Consider the following 18,354-nt stretch of genomic DNA (forward strand, 5'->3'; position numbering starts at 1 on the left):
ATCCGTCAACCAACGTCGTCATTGTTGTTGCGTCTAATTGGTCGGAAGCGCTAGAAGTAAGTACATCACTTAATAATACTACGTATGCTTTAAAGTGTTGATTTTTCATATATCATTTGGTTTTCTTGAAGCGAAACTCACTTCTCGGAGCTTATTCCCGACGTGGTGACCCGGCATACAATCAACTCAACGAATTGTTCGGTGTGAAAGCTGTCAAAGAGGAGCAAGCGAACACGGTGATCGTGGTGTCGGACTCCCAATCTCCTGGTCTGGTGTGCGCTGGGAAGGCGATGGAGAGGTGAATAGCAACCAGGCCTCCTCATTTGCGAGGAGTAAACTCATGTTCGACGAAGGCGGCCCTCTGGATCGGGAGTCGACCACCAAGAAGGCTGTATGTTACAACGGCCCCGATGCTAAAGGAAAGCTGGAAAGGAAGGTTGAGGGAAAAAAATCTCGTGTACTGCCGAGGCCGTTGCCACCAAAGTCCCATATTGGCCCCATCATGTGCATCAAACAGTCCGAGGATGTGGTTTAGGGTGCTAGGGAAGCCCCACATATGAATGGGGTGACAATTTCTTAGCTTCGCTCGGAAGACACTGTTATGTTTTGCCCAACGTCTTCTACATCGGATGTGAAGCTAGTGTATCCACTATATTATATTGCTAATCGTTTTAGTTTATCTTAGCTTATCTAGATGGCCAATGTTCTTGTATATCGGGAACGATTTTCTTTGTATTCCAAGGCCTTTTTTTGCGGCTAGTATAATTAAGTAATTTAACCTATTATGCATTATCAACTTGATGGAGTTGCATGGAATTATCTGCACATATTCAATTTGAGCTACAACTATAGATTGTTATTATATATATTGAGTAGTTTGGTTCTTCGTTGGTGTGTACACTCCACAATTTTTAGCTGATACATCTATTCATTAAAAGTGGATTATAAGAAGTGATTTGATTTAAAATATTTATTTTTGATCTTATTAAGTATTGCATATTCGAGAGACATTGTATAAATTTATTCATATCATGTAAAAAATGAAGACCGTTTGCATCTAGAGGTATTATACCATATTCAACCTTATTAGAAATTCTTTGTGTTATTTGGGAAATTGCAACTGAATACTTTTGTTCCAGATTGATGCTCAAGTCGGAGCAGTGAACGATCTTGCATTCTCCCATCCCAAATAATCAGCTCTCGGTGATAACATGTGGGAAACTACAACATCATGTCAAAGGGAGATGCAAAGCAGATCGTTTACAACAATTAAAGGGAAACCAAATACGAAATTTAATGGAAATGCAACTAGTTAGTCATACATCATCGCGAACGATTAGTTTTAACGAGCGATTAAGTCGTCCATAATTACAATACCAAAAAAACATCTTCAAATAGCCATACAAAACCCAACAGAGAAGTTTTGGCCACAAAACGATAAGACAAAACAACTACACCACCAGTTAAGTAAAGCTGCAGTGATCATAAGACAAAAAAACTGTGGTGCAACGCCATCTACAAGCGAGCTTCTTTCCCCAGGACACACTTCACATATCCGGCCTTCGAAGCATCAAGGAGTCCTCTAAAGATCTCTAGACGGGTGTTCTCTTTACCAATAATGTCGCACAGATCATACCTTTCATTCTAGGTCAGTTCTGGTATGTTGCACAAATGACTAAAGATTTCAGCCCTTGCTTTTCCCAAATCAATCTCGTACCCAATGCGTGATGCCAATGTTTCCAGACGAGCGTTGGTCTCGGCGTGCAGCTTTCCAAGTAGCTCAACTATGCCGTTATCATCATCCCGGACCTTGCGTTTGCGCTTACTTTTCTGAGGAACCTGAACGTTTGCAGTAGCGTTCGCTCCACTTTGAGTGCTACTGTCACCAACCCCAGTATTTGCAAACGTAGCCTAAACCTGCTCGTCGTACTCCAGAAAATCTTCAAAGCTAGGATGATAATCACTACTCTCACATATCTCAGGTGCATCTGGAGAACTATCTGCCACTGCATCAGCAACCCATTCGGATTGGCCACCATTTGCCCTGTCTTTGCCGAAGATGACCTTCCAGTCTTCCCAGTAAGGCCAAGACCTCGTGCGCATTCCGCGTGCACCGCTGTCTTGCTATGTGTGAACATACAAATGTCTACAAGGTCAGAACCTATGGCAAAGTTTCTATCACTTATGATAACTATTGAACATCTAGAGAAATATAACGAACCTTCACGATTTGATCCCATCGATCATCGTCACAATCAATCTTAAAATCTCCATGTACATTGAAACCCACACCACTCCGGTCAAGGATTTTTGCTAGTGAGTTGTAGCTTTTCTTCACCGCCGTTATCTTAGACTGAATGTGCGGATTAGCTTTCAAATCAGTTCTCGGAAACTCCTTCTTCAGCCACCCCTCTACCACTTTCAAGTAGCCTCCGCGGAAACCATTATCCGATTTCAACCCACGGGCCACCAAATCCTTCAAGGCTGTGACATCCTCAACCCGAAACATGCATTATTTTGCATATTAGCATATTTTCTTGTCATTTATACTACAGAGATATTAAGTGTGTCATAGAAAATATATTTATTATTATAGTGACTCAATATAGTCGAATATATATAGATAGTTTTGATTTATGGGATTATAATAATTTTTAACAGATTAGTATGATGAGTTAGTTATATATTCATAACAAAATTATATTTAATTAATTATTAACTTAAAATGTCATAGGTGTACGAATATATGTATACTATATATATCATGTGATTTCTTTATATTATATCTATAGAGTTATGAAAAAGAGAAAAAGAAATAGAAACATGTTTAGTGATTCTAGAAGAATTATAAATAAAATAGTAAATACAATGCAATTTATATATATAATTTTGTTGCACACATGTTCTCATTTAGTAGTGTCACTAATCTCCTTAAAAGAGAAGCAACATAGCATGCATGTTTATCTTTTGTTTTCATTATTTTATAAATCAAATGTCTATATATATGTGTGTAAAATAGGTGGATATGGGAGGAAGGAAAAACAGAGAACGATGAATACTTTATTTCCTTTAGATATAGACATATTTAGTAGGGATCGGGAACAAAAGAAAGAAAGCAAGAAGAATCGAGTGTCCTGAATCAAGAAGCAAAATTAAATGTTCGGATGGATTATTTTCATAATCAGGTGTGTATAAATCACACTTTTGATTTTACATGTGTTATGTACTTCTTTGCTAAGTGTTAAATAAAATGAATGATTTGATTATATGATGTGACTCTGATATAATTATGTGTTATTTGATATAGATGGTGGAATATGGTATGGATATGTGAAATGATTATATGATAGAAATATGTGATTAGTGCAATTGATATGTTTGCACATGGTTTTGGAATTATTTGAATCATTGGATTAAAGAGGATCTGTGACAATCATGCCCTGAGTCTGATATCAATGGCAATGGACCTACGGGTCATATACAATGGCAATGGACCTACGGGTCATATATACAATGACAATGGACCTTCGGGTCATATATATGTATACAATGGCAATGAGACCTACGGGTCATATATACAATGACAATGGACCTTCGGGTCATATATATATGTACAATGGCAATGAGACCTTCGGGTCATGATACAATGGAATCCCGGGCAGATGTTAGGCTTGATTTGTCACAGAATAATAAACTGAACAAAGTGGCATATGCATATGTACATGAAATTGATTCTAATATTTGTTGGTTATTGTTACATATATTGGTTAAAGAATATATTGATATCTGAGATGTGAAATTAAAGGTAAGGTTTATATGCACTGAGTTGTGGCTCATACTGAGTTGTGGCTCATATAAACCACTAATATTTTTCAGGAATAGATATCAGTGAACTTTTGGGTTAACGTGAGTCATAGGAACTCCACATGTTATCAGGGTCGGCGGCTGACGCATTTTGGCAAATTCTCTTCCTCATCATTTTTGCATGTAGATAAATGTGAACTATATAGAGTCGTGAGAGGGTCCACTACGGTTTAGAATGTTTTGAAATATGTACATGATAAATGTTTGTTTTTGAAATTATATAATATGTGTGTTTTATGTACTTGAAGTGTGGGTTAATTTATTTAATATTTAAAATTTATTTATAGTAAGTGCATATGTCATAAGGGTTGAGGTGTGACAAAGGCAACCACGAGGACAACTTCTTCGCGGTCAGACCAAGAACGACGGGGTACAACAATTCTGGTATCGTTTCCCCTTCGGTATTGGCTATTCCCCGAGACAAATTGAGGAATATAGGGCAGCATGTACAAAAATATCAAAGTCTGTAGACAATACCAGACTATGGACAAGAATAAATTCATAAAAACCCAAACCTTGTGTGTTCTGGCTACCATCTCCTGAGGGTACAAATCGTCGAGGATCGGACATAGCTTCGAAAAAATAAATGAGCAAGAGTCACATTCAAAGTAAACAGTAAAACTCATTAACAGAACATCAAATGCAGGAAATTTAGCAAAAAAAAGCTTAACATTCATACCAACATTTTACATCGAAATTTCAGTGACATACACACATCATATACACCACAAACACCAGGTTTATCTCGTCATGAATTAGTAGAGAAGGAGTGCATAATGGAAGGGCAAACTAAGAATCACAACATAAAATCAGGTTTAAATTAGCAGATGAGCGAAATACAAATAAATAATCTAACCTGGATAGGATTTAGATCGTCTTTCTAAGAGGAATTTTGCAATCGCCGCCGATGTGGGGAGGCTGCTCCGAAAAAAAAACCCGCGCGAATGATGAAAGTCTAAAAGGAATTCGCGTTTTTATGTCTGTGCAATCCTAAAATTCATCTGCAACCCTAGGGGCAAAATAGACAGCACAGCTTAACAGTCCATACCACTACAATCAACCAAACGAGGGGTTGGGCCTTGTTTTAATTTGGGTTGTATTCAACCAAACGCCCGTTTTGTAATTAGCCAAGACATCCTCAGATTATACACCACTGGGAAGCCTGATTATAGACATTACCCATGTTAATAACCAAACGACCCCTTAGGCTCTAAGTATTCTTGGCCACCAAGTCTCAACTCTTTGACTCCTAATATTCTTGGACACCAAATCTAATTATTGACAATATTATCCTTTCTAAAGGAAAAAAAGACTCATATATTATAACATGCTTACTAATCTAATTTTTTTTTCACCATTTTTAAATTTAGTTTACATTTTCACAAGCATATAGCCAGCCATTCATTTGAAAAGATATACAAACGTCTATTTATAGTAAATCCGTTTACTTGTGTACGTGCACGAATATTTAATAATCATTATAACAAGACACTAAAAAGAAAAAGAGAAAGAAATTTGCCAACAGATAAAAGAAATATCACATGCAAGAGAAATTATTCCAGAAAGTCCCTTTCCATTTCATTTTCTCACGCATGGGCTCTTTAAATAATGCACATATAAATATCAATTCAATAAAAGACAACTCAATATTTTTAGTCCATCTCCATGCAACTTTTTATGCCTAAACTAATCCGAAAATGGAAAAAAAAAACTAATAAAGCAGTTTCCTTCAAAAAAAAAAGAACGACAAAAAAGAGAAAAACGATTAGAAGGAAATAAATAAGAAACAAATAATACCCATATAGTATGATTTAAATATATCCATCACACTTAATTTAAGTGGAAATTTCCAGTCATTAGCAGTCATTATCACCATTTTGACGTATAACACCAAAATTAACCTAAGAAACCATACCAACCGATATTAGCAAAAAAAATCTTAGACAACATTTCCTTTTATATTCATATTCTCCTATTTAAAAAAACCCTTAAAATAGTTAAATATAAAGCACGTAGCATTCTTTTAACATGAACTAAACAACACACAAATCATAATAGTAGTAACATAAAGCTTAATCCAAATTTAATTTGACAATATAACTTTAGTTAATTAAGGGAAAGTTTATAACAAAACAATATCCCGATTAACTATACAAGAAAAGAAAGAATGGGAAATTTTATTTATGTGTATAAAAAGGCTTAGAGTATTTCAGCTTTTACTACTCTATTAGTCCACTAATAATAGATTCATAATGAAATTGATAAAATATGAGAAAAAGAAAGATAAAATGAATAAAATAAAATAAAATAAAATAAAAAAAGAAAAAGTAAACAAAATAGGAAAGAGTATAAATTTTTATTTTAGTAGTATAAGATTAATTTTGATGAATGGATGAAACTAGAAAGATGCGATTATGAACATAGATTAAAATATTTGACAACAATTTACAAATATTATACGAAAAGGGGTCTTAATCATCGTCCCCAATTTCAATTTATTTCTTTTGCAGCAAACCTGCTTTTAATGCACATCCCCATAAATTGTTCCTAGTATATATGCAACGGTTACTGTTTTTAGAGAGAGAAACATTTACGTGCCAAAAAAAACCATAATAGTTTAAGAGAGAGAGAGAGTGAAAGACCAGAATAGGAAAGTGGAGGGGGTGAGTGTAGCAGAGAGAATTAAGGATATAAATTGGGTTAAAGAGGCAACGAGACTGTTTCTTCCTAGTAAAACCCTAGCTCTCTGCATTGTTGACTTCTCAGATAGTGCAGACGAGCTCTTCTTTGCGCTGCGATAGGATGTGCCCTCAGATCTGGATATAGTGCTATTCAGCTCGAATTATTGCGGGTCCCGAATGGTAGAGGCTTGCGTAGAGAGCGGAGTTGTGGTTCTGTGATATATGGTTATGGATTGAATTATGAAGGCTTATTTTGTTTTTAGGAATTTGAATTTGTAGTTTGAAGACGTTTTCTCTTTTTTGGGGGTTTCTGATATCCTCGTCGTTTTATTTTGATTTGTTGTCATTTAAAAGGGGCTTTTGATCTTGAATAAGTAAGTGTAATTGGGAAATATTATTTGAGCTCTTCAGGTACTTCTGGAATTTGGATTAGGCTTTTATACCCCTAGATATGGTCCGATATCTTTCATGTTGCCACATAAGTTATTAGTGTAATTTATTTATCTGTTCAGAGAGATTGTGTAATTTTGCATTCGAGAGCAAAGGTTTCTGTGTTCCTTTTCCTGTTGGTTTGGAGAGGTTAGGTTCCACCCTTTCCCTTAATTTGATTTGGGTACTAGTTGGGATTTTGCGCTGGAGTGGCTGGGGGGGCCGGGAGGCGTCACTATGTCGTCCTTGAGTCGAGAACTGGTGTTCTTAATATTGCAGTTCTTGGATGAGGAGAAATTCAAGGAGACTGTTCATAAGTAAGTTCTGTTTTGGTTTGTGTGACAACTTAGCTTTTGTGAATTTATCGTAACATGCGACTGTAAATACACAAGGCATTGCTTCTTTGCTTCCTTTCTGGGTTGGGGTGGGGTGGGATTGAGTATTTTGCATTTATCTTCATATCTCTATGAGGATAAGCTTGAGGTATACCCGGTTTATAAAATTTTGGGTATAATGGAATGAATGAACACCTGCTTGCTTTGAACATGGTAATGTATATGACCCACTAGTTTATTGTAAAGAAAATTATGGGAGTAACTGTTGCTTCAACCACTGCACCTTTTTCTTTTTAAAATGACTTGTCGGCACAAATCAATTGGGTTCCGTTTTGTTGTTTTTTTTTGACACAAAAGGTTTCTGCTGTTTACATTGCATGTGTAACGTGTACAGATTGGAGCAAGAATCCGGATTTTTCTTCAACATGAAGTACTTTGAGGATCAAGTCCAAGCTGGTGAATGGGAGGAAGTTGAGCGTTATTTAAGTGGATTCACCAAAGTTGAGGACAACCGATATTCGATGAAAATCTTCTTTGAGATTAGAAAGCAGAAATACCTTGAAGCTCTTGATAGGTATGCTGTATTTCAGTGTCATCATATAAACTGAAATCTTGTGTGTCTCCGAGCAGTTGTCAAATCTGTTATTTATCCAACATTTTCAGACAAGATCGAGCAAAAGCTGTAGAGATTCTTGTTAAAGATCTGAAGGTGTTTGCCTCTTTTAATGAGGATCTATTTAAAGAGATCACACAGCTGTTGACTCTTGACAACTTCAGGTTATACTTTTGTTTAACTGTAAACTTATCATTTATCCTTTTCACTTTTTAATTTGTATGGGAACTACATTTATAGGCAGAATGAACAGCTCTCCAAATACGGGGACACAAAGTCAGCACGCAACATAATGCTTGTTGAGCTTAAAAAGCTGATAGAGGCAAATCCTTTGTTCCGTGACAAACTCACTTTTCCTGCTTTTAAGGCTTCGAGATTGAGAACATTAATCAACCAGAGGTGACAATCCAGCCCTGGCATACGATTTGGACTTACCTTCTACTAATTATCTGTGTCATTTTTAAGAAGTACATATCTGCATTCATTTGAATTTTCATTATAGCTTATTTCCCATTCCAGAACCACTTTAACATTTAATTTCTAGATTATTTTTTGTTGTTATTTATGTCTGATGGTTTTGCAGTCTTAACTGGCAGCATCAGCTCTGCAAGAACCCACGCCCGAACCCGGATATTAAAACACTCTTCACTGACCATACTTGTTCTTCAAGTAACGGAGCACGTGCCCCCCCTCCTGGTAACAACCCTCTAGCAGGACCTGTTCCTAAACCTGGTGTGTTTCCTCCTCTTGGAGCCCATGGTGTAAGTAGGGTCTTTGTTTTTTTTTTTTTTTAAATCTTGCTGACTGGGTTACATTTATTGGCATCTAACCCTTTGCTTTCTTTTTGCAGCCTTTCCAACCTGTTGTTTCTCCCCCTCCTAGTGCTATTGCAGGTTGGATGTCAACTGCTAACCAGTCTATGCCTCATGCTGCTGTTGCTGCAGCTCCTCCTGGCCTTGTTCAGGCACCTAGTCCTGGTGAGGTTTAAAATGATCACATTGAACTTAATTTGCAATCATCCTCAGCACATAAAAGTAGTGACTAAAAGAACAAGTTCTTTGACATGTTACTACCAGCTGCCTTCTTGAAACATCCAAGAACCCCTCCTGGTGGCCCTGGAATGGACTATCAGACTGCTGATTCTGAACATTTAATGAAACGTCTCCGCCCGGGACAACCTGACGAGGTCTGGAAGTTGGATGCAACTCTGTTAATCTCTTAATATATATTATCTAATGATGTTTTGAGTTTTGACACATGTTTGATGATGTCTAGGTATCATTTTCTGCATCGACCCAGCCACCTAACAGTAATAATATGTATTCACCAGATGACCTTCCCAAAACTGTTATTCGGAATCTTAGTCAAGGATCTAATGTTATGAGCATGGACTTCCATCCACAACAACAGACTGTTCTTCTAGGTTGTTCCTTCTTTTCATTCTTCTTTTGAATTTCAGACTAGTTTACTCTTTTTTATCACGAGACTACCTCCAATTCATTATTGTTACAGAGTGTTGTAGAGAAATCTGAAATTGAAAATATGTCATTTGTAAAACATGATGATGTTAATATATAAATATGCTAATGTTACTGACGTTGTCTCCAATGTAGTTGGAACAAATGTTGGTGATATCAGCATTTGGGAAGTCGGTTCTCGAGAAAGGTTAGCACTTAAAACCTTCAAGGTTTGGGATATATCAGCTTGTTCAATGCCATTCCAAGTGAGTATTCAATGTGCTTGCCTTGTCCTGTGTATCGTACAACTTTTAAGTTACATACTATTTTTTGTTTATATATTATAAATTACATGTATATGTAACTATGGTACATGTTTATAATTGTGAAATTTATGACATATCTATTTATTTATACTTTGGTCTTGTCCAGACAACTTTGGTTAAAGATGCGACAATATCCGTTAATAGATGTGTATGGGGCCCAGATGGATCTATACTTGGTATATAACATTGTCATATTACCAACTATTTAATTTCTACACTTCATAGACTTGTTTGTTCTGTCGTTGATAATTTTTTCTTCGATCTTGGAGGTGTTGCCTTTTCCAAGCACATAGTTCAGATATATACCTACAATCCAGCTGGAGAATTAAGACAACACTTAGAGGTCAGGATTCCTCCCAACTTCTCCTTTGCTCACTCTTTCCTACCGGGCTTGAGAATTGTTTAGAGTTGCAATGACAGATTATTTCCTTAATTGTAGATTGATGCTCATATTGGCGGTGTGAATGATATTGCTTTTGCCCATCCCAATAAGCAACTTTGCATAGTTACATGTGGGGATGATAAGACAATTAAGGTAACAAGTGCTTTTACTATTTGTGCCCCATTGTTTGGTCTCCTTGATCTAAACAAGTAACTTTGCCCCTAGATATGGGATGCAGTAGCAGGACGTAGGCTGTATACTTTTGAAGGTCATGAAGCTCCTGTATATTCCGTATGTCCTCACTATAAAGAGAATATTCAGGTGCGTTATTGTAAATGGATGCTCACCCTCCTTCTCACTGCGTACCCTTTTGAGTTGTAATTTGTAATTGAACTGTGTTGGTGGCTTATTCATTGGTCGAATTGATAAAGGGATATCTGATTCTAGTTTTTGATTCTGTTTGCAGTTTATTTTCTCTACCGCAATTGATGGGAAAATAAAAGCTTGGCTTTATGATTCCTTGGGGTCGAGAGTGGATTATGATGCCCCTGGACTTTGGTGCACGACAATGGCTTATAGTGCTGATGGTACCAGGTACCTGTCAATTTTTCTGGTTGGTTTGTCCTTTTTGTCTACCTTCATTGTTTAAGGTATCCATGACATTACTTGCAAATAATAATTGTTTGATAAACAAGGACATACTCCCTCCATCCATGAATAAGAGTCCCGTTTTTCCATTTTTGTCCGGCCACGAATAAGAGTCCCGGTTCATAATTACCATAAATGGTAAAGAGACCCCACATTCCACTAACTCATTCCACTCACATATCATTTAAAACTAATATATACAAGTGGGACCCCTATTCCACTAACTTTCTTCCACCCACTTTTCTTAACATTTCTTAAAACCCGCACCATTTAGAAATGAGACTTTTAATCGTGGACGGAGGGAGTAAATGGTAAGAAATGCACCAACTACTTCATGAGATTTCTAGTTATTGACTCCGGGTGTCCTATGGAAGTATGGATTTTCCTCTTGCTTGGTGATCACTGATTTCCCAACAATAAAATATTACAATTAAACAATTATTGTGGTCGATTAGCAAACAGTGCATCCATAGTAAAAGAGACTAAAATTATGAAAATACAAGCAATAAATGCAGACACTTTATAGTAGTATTATTCAAGCTAAACTATGGGATTTGAGAATTATGATTATTAACTAGAATACCAAATAAGTAAACTAAAAAAATTAAATTTAAAAAAAGTAGACTCATTTAGAAAAAGACTCAACTGTACAAACTTAGATTAAAATTCAGGAATAAAAGGCTGATGCGATAGAACTATCGACTCTGAAGAAACTATACAATTAACCTATTAATCCAATTCATATGAAGGATCACAAACATAGCCACAATCTCTCTCTGGACAACTTTTGTGATTTGTTTACTATAGCCTAAATCTCAGCAAATTATACAACTCCTAAAAGCTAACAAAGGTTTAAAATCTCCTCTGAATAATCATTCATATTAACAAAGGTTTAAAATCTCCTCTGAATAATCATTCATATTGTGTGTTCTTGAATCTCATTGAAAAATTAAACCTGCAATTCGTAAAGTATTTTATTGAATTATCACCAATCAATAATGACTAACCTGGCAGTTCTTTGTTGGTCATTGTGGTTTGGAAGGCATATGCGAGTTTTCTAAGGACATGAATCCTTCAAGGTGTGGGGCTGCGTTAGGTTTGGAGTTTTGGTTAAGGCTAGCTTAAAAAAAAAGTAGTTTTAGACATAACTAGGTATTTTTGTTGTATTTTGAACTAGGATACTGTCCCCTTTCTGGTGTCACTCGCCCCTTTAAAAAAAATACTAATAAACTTGTCTTGCGTTCTACCAAAATAAAAATGATGTTTTGGCCAAATAAAAGAAGAAATTGAGTAGGTAATAATGTAATATAGGTATGTGATAGATATGCAAGGCGCCAGGCAGTGATGTCACAGTAAGTGTTTGCATAAAAGAGAAACTGTATTACGGAATAGCTAAACAAGCGTAACAACTTCGATCCTCCTTGGAAGCCGATTACAACTCAATATTCAGCATTCCTTTATCAAACCTCAAGACTCCTACTGCTCATAAACAATTGAGACATAAAGATAATCCTAATCCTGCTCGACTCATGATAAACTAAAATAACAAAAAATAAACTCAAAGACAAGTAGACAACTAATCCAATCTCCAAGATCTTGCATGTTGTATTCCACCACATTTTGCTGGCCTCAACGATATACCTGCTATGCCATGGTTGTGGATCAATATCAGTAAGGGGGAAATTGATCGTTTTAATAGTTGAGGAGGACCCCTTCCCCATAGAATCTGTGTTTGAGAAACAGTTATTTTACCTTTTTCATATGTCATGTGTGAGGGAACTTTTAGCTCATATAAGTGAAAACATCACCTTGATTCTGAGTAACTCAGTATGAGCAATGTCAAAAAATAAAAAATGTTTTAAAGTAGAAAATCCAGGATTAATTGCTGCTTACAGGTTCTTTTACTTCCAGAGTTTGCCAATTATGCAGCTCTTTTTTTCCCCTCTTTTCTTAAAAACAACATTATCTTTCATGGTTATATAGGTGAGATATTTATTTACAATAAATTATTTTCAGGCTGTTCTCTTGTGGAACCAGTAAAGAAGGTGAATCTCACCTTGTTGAGTGGAATGAGAGTGAAGGAGCCATTAAGAGGACATATTCTGGTTTCCGGAAGCGTTCTTTGGGTGTGGTGCAGTTTGACACCACAAGGAACCGTTTCTTAGCAGCTGGTGACGAGTTTCAGATAAAGTTCTGGGACATGGATAACATCAATATCCTTACTTATACTGATGCTGATGGTGGATTGCCAGTTAGTATCTTTAGCTTATTGCATCTTTCAGATTGCTGTCATTATTGCCTTCATATTTGAAACCTTAAGTTGGTCTGTACTATACTTGCAGGCAAGCCCTAGATTAAGATTCAATAAGGAAGGTTCATTGCTGGCTGTTACCACCAGTGAAAATGGAATTAAGATCTTGGCTAATACTGGGGGTCAGCACATGCTAAGAATGCTGGAGAGCAGAGCGTTCGATGGTGCTCGTGCTCACGCTGAAGCTAATGTCAAAGTAAATTTCAGTTTTTCTGACTATTTGATTCATTCACTGTATTTCAGTTTCAAGCTCTCCTATTCTGCAGCCTGATATTGCTGGTGCATTGAGTCCCGTTGCTACTGTTTCTGCTTCAGAGTCCACAACACTTATATATTCGTTTAATGTATTTTGGCTTAATTTTCTCTGCAGCCTGCTATTGCTGCTGGTCCATTGGGTCCCATTGCTAGCGTTTCTGCTTCAGCATCCCCCTTTGAGCGCAGTGATAGGATCCAACAGCCAATGTCTCTTCTGGTAGTGGTCTTGTGCAGTTGTGATTCATTCAATCAATCTATTTCACTTTCCTTAATTGATAAGTTAGTTGTTTCGGTTCATCCTCAAGGATAGTTGAGAATGTGCAGCCAGCTCATTTTGCTTGGAAAATTTTTTCAGGCCAGCATGGAAAGCAGCAGGGGAACTGATGTAAAACCGAGGATCCTTGAGAACACTGAAAAAATCAAAAGCTGGAAGTCTTCTGACATATCTGATGCATCTCAACTCAAGGCTCTGAAATTGCCCGACTCTCTGGCACCTAACAAAGTATGTGATGTGGACAATTTGTTGAACTGACATGCAATCCCCTTCAGTTGAAGAATGTCTGCTTGAATAAGGAGATTGCTATATTCTTATTCAGGAAACTGATCGTTGTTTTGGTTATGTTCAATTTGATGTCTAATAGCATAATGCATTACAGGTCGTGCGTTTGCTATACACGAATTCTGGCTTAGCTGTCTTAGCATTGGCTTCTAATGCTCTTCATAAGCTGTGGAAGTGGCAGCGCAATGAACGCAATCCATCTGGAAAAGTCAGAATTTGATTATCATTTGCTTAGCAATAAGCCTTCCTCAGCATTGTTCACTTAAACTAATTATAATGATATGATGTCTATTTTCAGTCTTCTGCCTCTAGTGTGCCTCAGTTGTGGCAGCCAAATAATGGGGCTCTCATGTCGAATGATGTGTCTGATTCCAAAGCAGCTGAAGAATCTGTTGCATGTATTGCCTTGTCTAAGAATGATTCCTATGTTATGTCTGCATCAGGGGGGAAAGTCTCCTTGTTCAACATGATGACCTTTAAGGTGTGCTAACTTCTTCACTTCAGATTTCCAAAATTGCTGTAGTTATTGGACTGTACTACTTCCCACATGAGTATACTTTAAACATGCTAGATAATTGATTTGCGTACTAATTCTGGTCAGGTCATGACAACTTTCATGCCACCGCCTCCTGCTGCTACTTATCTGGCATTTCATCCACAAGACAACAATATAATTGCTATTGGAATGGAAGACTCTACGATACAGATTTACAATGTTAGAGTTGATGAGGTAAGTATCTTGACTGTGTTTGGGGGTGTGCTAGCATTCTAGAGGAATTGATATATCTACTTATTGAATTTATAATCATGTGTCAGAGGGGTACAGTGTGTTACTTATTGTTGGTATTGAGCCAGCCTTTTGCTCATCTATCTTGAATCAGAGAATTTTAGTAGTTAGCACCTTAGTAGTGCTTATTTATTTAAGACTAAAGACCAATTTTGGTCCCTTGCATTTGCCCTAAAATTCTTTTTGGTCTCATACATTAAGTTTGTGACCTTTTGATCCCTAACATATTATTTTGGTACTTTTTGGTCCCAAACATATTGTTTTGGTCCAAAATAACCATTTTCTGTTAAAACTAACGGTCAAAGTGTTTGACCAAAATTTAAGTTTGTAGTAGAGAGCTATGAAAAATCCTGTTTAAATAATCAAAGAATTTTTCATGTATATAAAAATTCAATTTTTATACTAATGAAATTTAAATTTAAAAACATCAAATTTACTCCACTTTATTATCTATCCATTTAACACTCTAAACATTCTTTTCTTAGATTCTCTGCTGAAAAGTTTTGTCTCGGCATTGAGGAAACGGAAGGAGTATTAAGTTAATTAGATTATAATTAAGTTATTAAATTGGTCAAACACTTCGACCGTTAATTTTAACAGAAAATGGTTATTTTGGACCAAAACAATATGTTTGGGACCAAAAGGTACCAAAACAATATACTCCCTCAATTCCATAGTAATAGAGTCATTTTGCCATTTTGGTACGTTCCATAGTAATAGAGTCATTTCCCTTTTTAGCAAAAGTCAACATATTTTTCCACACATACTTTACTCTCACTTTATTCTCTCTTACTTTTTTCTCTCTTCATCTCTCTACCTTTTTCATTTTCCACTTTATTCTCCCTTTCCTTAACTTATCTAACACAATTTTTCTTAATCTCCGTGCCGAAAAGAAACGCCTCTATTACTATGGAACGGAGGGAGTATTAGGGATCAAAAGGTCACAAACTTAATGTTTGGGACCAAAAAGAATTTTAGGGCAAATGTAGGGGACCAAAATTGGACTTTAGTCTTTATTCAAGGTCCTTGTAATGACATAGTGTTTGGGCCTTTTAATGTTTTGAATATGTACACGTAATAACTCATCTTGTCCAATCTCTGAATGATGAATTGTCCCGTGCTTGCATATGATGCTCTTACTGTTTTCATGATCATCTTTAGATTTACTGATTCTGTCATGCTTGTTCACATTATAGGTTAAAACGAAGCTCAAGGGCCATCAGAAACGGATCTCAGGGCTTGCATTTTCTCAGAGTTTGAACATATTAGTTTCATCTGGAGCTGATGCTCAGGCAAGTCATGCCCAGCATTGACTTGTTTTAACCTATGTTCAAGTTATAAAATTTAATATTTCTTCCGAGTATTGCTAAGTTATTAGCTGAGTTGTATTATATGAAAACCAGCATGTTTAATTTTCTATCCCGATTTCAGCTGTGCATGTGGAGCATTGATGGATGGGAGAAGAAGAAATCACGGCCAATACAGCCACCTCCCGGTCACCCATCTACCCTGGTTGGAGAAACTAGGGTTCAGTTCCATAACAATCAATCGCATCTACTGGTTGTTCATGAAAGTCAAATTGCTATATATGATGCTCAACTAGATTGTTTACGTTCAGTGAGTGTTTTTCTTCTCTTTCGTTTCTTATATTTTTCACAAAGCAGTTATTTGAATATTTGCTATTCGTGCATTATCTATTGCATATGGTCCTCCAGAAATAGGTAAAAGTTTAGTTTTAATAAAGAACAGAAGTTTGCAAGTGTCACACAGTAGGAACAGTGTTATAATATGACAAGAGACTAGTGATGTGCCAATAATACAATATATTGAAGTTCATACCCCCTCGGTTGCATGTCTGGAATTTACATAGAGTATATTTGACATGCTAAAATCTCCATGTCACTAATAGTTCCCATTACGGAAATTGGAGAAAACAATAAATGGTTTGTGCTTGCAAATGTTCATGTACTAGTTAGTTGAGTTGGAAGCTAGGTCATAACCTCAAATGCCAATCACATGCATTTTTAATGGCCGAGAATGTCATGATCCGAGTATTTTTTTCAATTGCAGTGGTATCCAAGAGATTCACTTTCCTCAGCTATTTCAAGCGCTATATACTCGTGCGATGGTCTGTCGATTTTTACTGGGTTTTGTGATGGTGCTATCGGCATATTCGATTCTGACAGTTTGAACCTTCGGTGCCGGATAGCACCCTCTGCCTATTTATCATCAGCCAGGTACGTATATTGAAAGATATTCTTATATTGTTGAAACATGTTGATGTCATTCTATCTTAATAATGACTCCCAATTTGGCACTCTGGGGGATATTATGCCAGATCTCTCCTGCCTTAAGTGTTTACAAATTCTTTTTTTGTTTACTAAGTAGTAATTGACATCTTTTCATGTGCAGCAACGATAATCCCTTCCCCATAGTTATCGCAGCACATCCGACAGACCCCAATCAATTTGCGCTTGGCATGAGTGATGGTGCAGTTCATGTGATTGAACCATCGGATGCAGAGACGAAGTGGGGTGGATCAACCTCTCATGAAAACGGGAGCATGCCTTCGATACCTTCGAGCTCTGCATTGAACAGTCAGCCATCAGAAACCCCATCTAGGTGATTAATACAAAGTAAGAAAAAAAGCGCCTCATTGTTTCATTCTCTTCTTAAGCATACCAATGTAAAGTCTCAGTGTTACCTTTTTTATTCCTTGAGAGATAAACAGGTTAGTTTTACTTTGTTGGTTGCACCTCTTGACAAGGGTAGTTCGTGGTCACCCTCTTTTTTGTTTACTTTCATTTTAATCGGTTATTAAATTTATTTTTATCACTGCAATTTCATACTATAGCAATTTCACTGGCAAATTGGTGAGACTTGAACCAATCAAACTTGATATGTATTTTTATGCCGAATGCATCATTTTGTAAATTTGGGTCGAGTCAGCTGAATACCCACTGCAACAGATAATTGTGTAGCTTGATATGAATCTTGTTTCACATATCTCATTTGGGGTACTCCTTCCGTTCTGCCTTAACAGAGGCGTTTCATTTTCTGCACTTGTTTTGGAAAAATAATTATAACTAGTTAAAGTGTATAAAATTAAGTAAGAGAGAATAATATAGAGAAGATACACCTTTATTAACATGGAACATAGAGATTACATGTTAAACCAAATTTTATGATTAGCTTAAGCTAGATATGATAAGACGTACTCCTTCTGTCCCTAGATATGGATTTCATATTTTCTTTTTGGTCCGTCCTCCATTACATGTTCTATTTATGTTTTACTATATTTATGAAGTAAATCACACATTTTATTTAGTACTCCCTCCGTTCAGAAGTAGTGGAAGCATTTCTTATCGGGACGGAGATTAAGAAACATTGTGTTAAGTGAATTAAGTAAAATATAAATAAAGTATAAAATGAAAAAGATAGAGAGATGAAAAGAAAATAAAATAAGTGAGAAGAAATGTATTGTCTTTTACTAATAGGAAAATGACTTCACTGCTATGGATCATACCAAAATATTTAAATGATCACTGCTATGGAACGGATGAGTACTAATTCAGCCTAATTGGCACAATCTGACCGGTGCGGATCAGCTAATGCATATCGTACAAAATTTGCTAAGACAATAATTAAAACCCAACACGTGTATGCTATTTAAAAGGAAAAAATAACAGTTACTAGTATTTTATTTT

At 36.3% G+C, this 18,354-nt stretch overlaps 1 protein-coding gene and 1 pseudogene across 1 annotated transcript; one reads left to right on the forward strand and one right to left on the reverse strand.

Moving 5' to 3' along the window:
* Positions 1–1,515: 1,515 nt before the first annotated feature.
* LOC148931111 (uncharacterized) lies at positions 1,516–4,549 on the reverse strand (annotated as a pseudogene).
* Positions 4,550–6,367: 1,818 nt separating this feature from the next.
* Positions 6,368–17,482, forward strand: LOC125213242 (protein TOPLESS-RELATED PROTEIN 2-like). The gene is made up of 25 exons (XM_048113672.2): positions 6,368–7,291; positions 7,704–7,883; positions 7,973–8,086; positions 8,163–8,321; positions 8,506–8,683; positions 8,773–8,899; positions 8,999–9,108; positions 9,198–9,345; positions 9,536–9,645; positions 9,812–9,881; positions 9,975–10,048; positions 10,145–10,240; positions 10,313–10,408; positions 10,554–10,681; positions 12,752–12,986; positions 13,078–13,242; positions 13,417–13,518; positions 13,657–13,803; positions 13,958–14,068; positions 14,159–14,341; positions 14,462–14,590; positions 15,844–15,939; positions 16,079–16,264; positions 16,718–16,884; positions 17,060–17,482. The coding sequence occupies exons 1-25, from the start codon at positions 7,212–7,214 to the stop codon at positions 17,271–17,273; spliced, it is 3,405 nt and encodes a 1,134-aa protein (XP_047969629.1). The 5' UTR covers positions 6,368–7,211; the 3' UTR covers positions 17,274–17,482.
* The last annotated feature ends 872 nt before the right edge of the window (positions 17,483–18,354 follow it).

This window comes from Salvia hispanica, chromosome 3, assembly GCF_029641045.1.
Source record: "Salvia hispanica isolate PSC_SH4W2 chromosome 3, Shi_PSC_v1, whole genome shotgun sequence".
Lineage (NCBI taxonomy): Eukaryota > Viridiplantae > Streptophyta > Magnoliopsida > Lamiales > Lamiaceae > Salvia > Salvia hispanica.

Bases quoted from the DNA above. Each gene is read 5' to 3' on its own strand.
- LOC125213242 (XM_048113672.2), top strand. From the start codon at position 7,212: ATGTCGTCCTTGAGTCGAGAACTGGTGTTCTTAATATTGCAGTTCTTG. The intron at 8,322-8,505 runs GTGACAATCCAG...ATGGTTTTGCAG, and splicing joins AGAACATTAATCAACCAGAG to TCTTAACTGGCAGCATCAGC. The intron at 13,243-13,416 runs GTAAATTTCAGT...TTTTCTCTGCAG, and splicing joins ACGCTGAAGCTAATGTCAAA to CCTGCTATTGCTGCTGGTCC.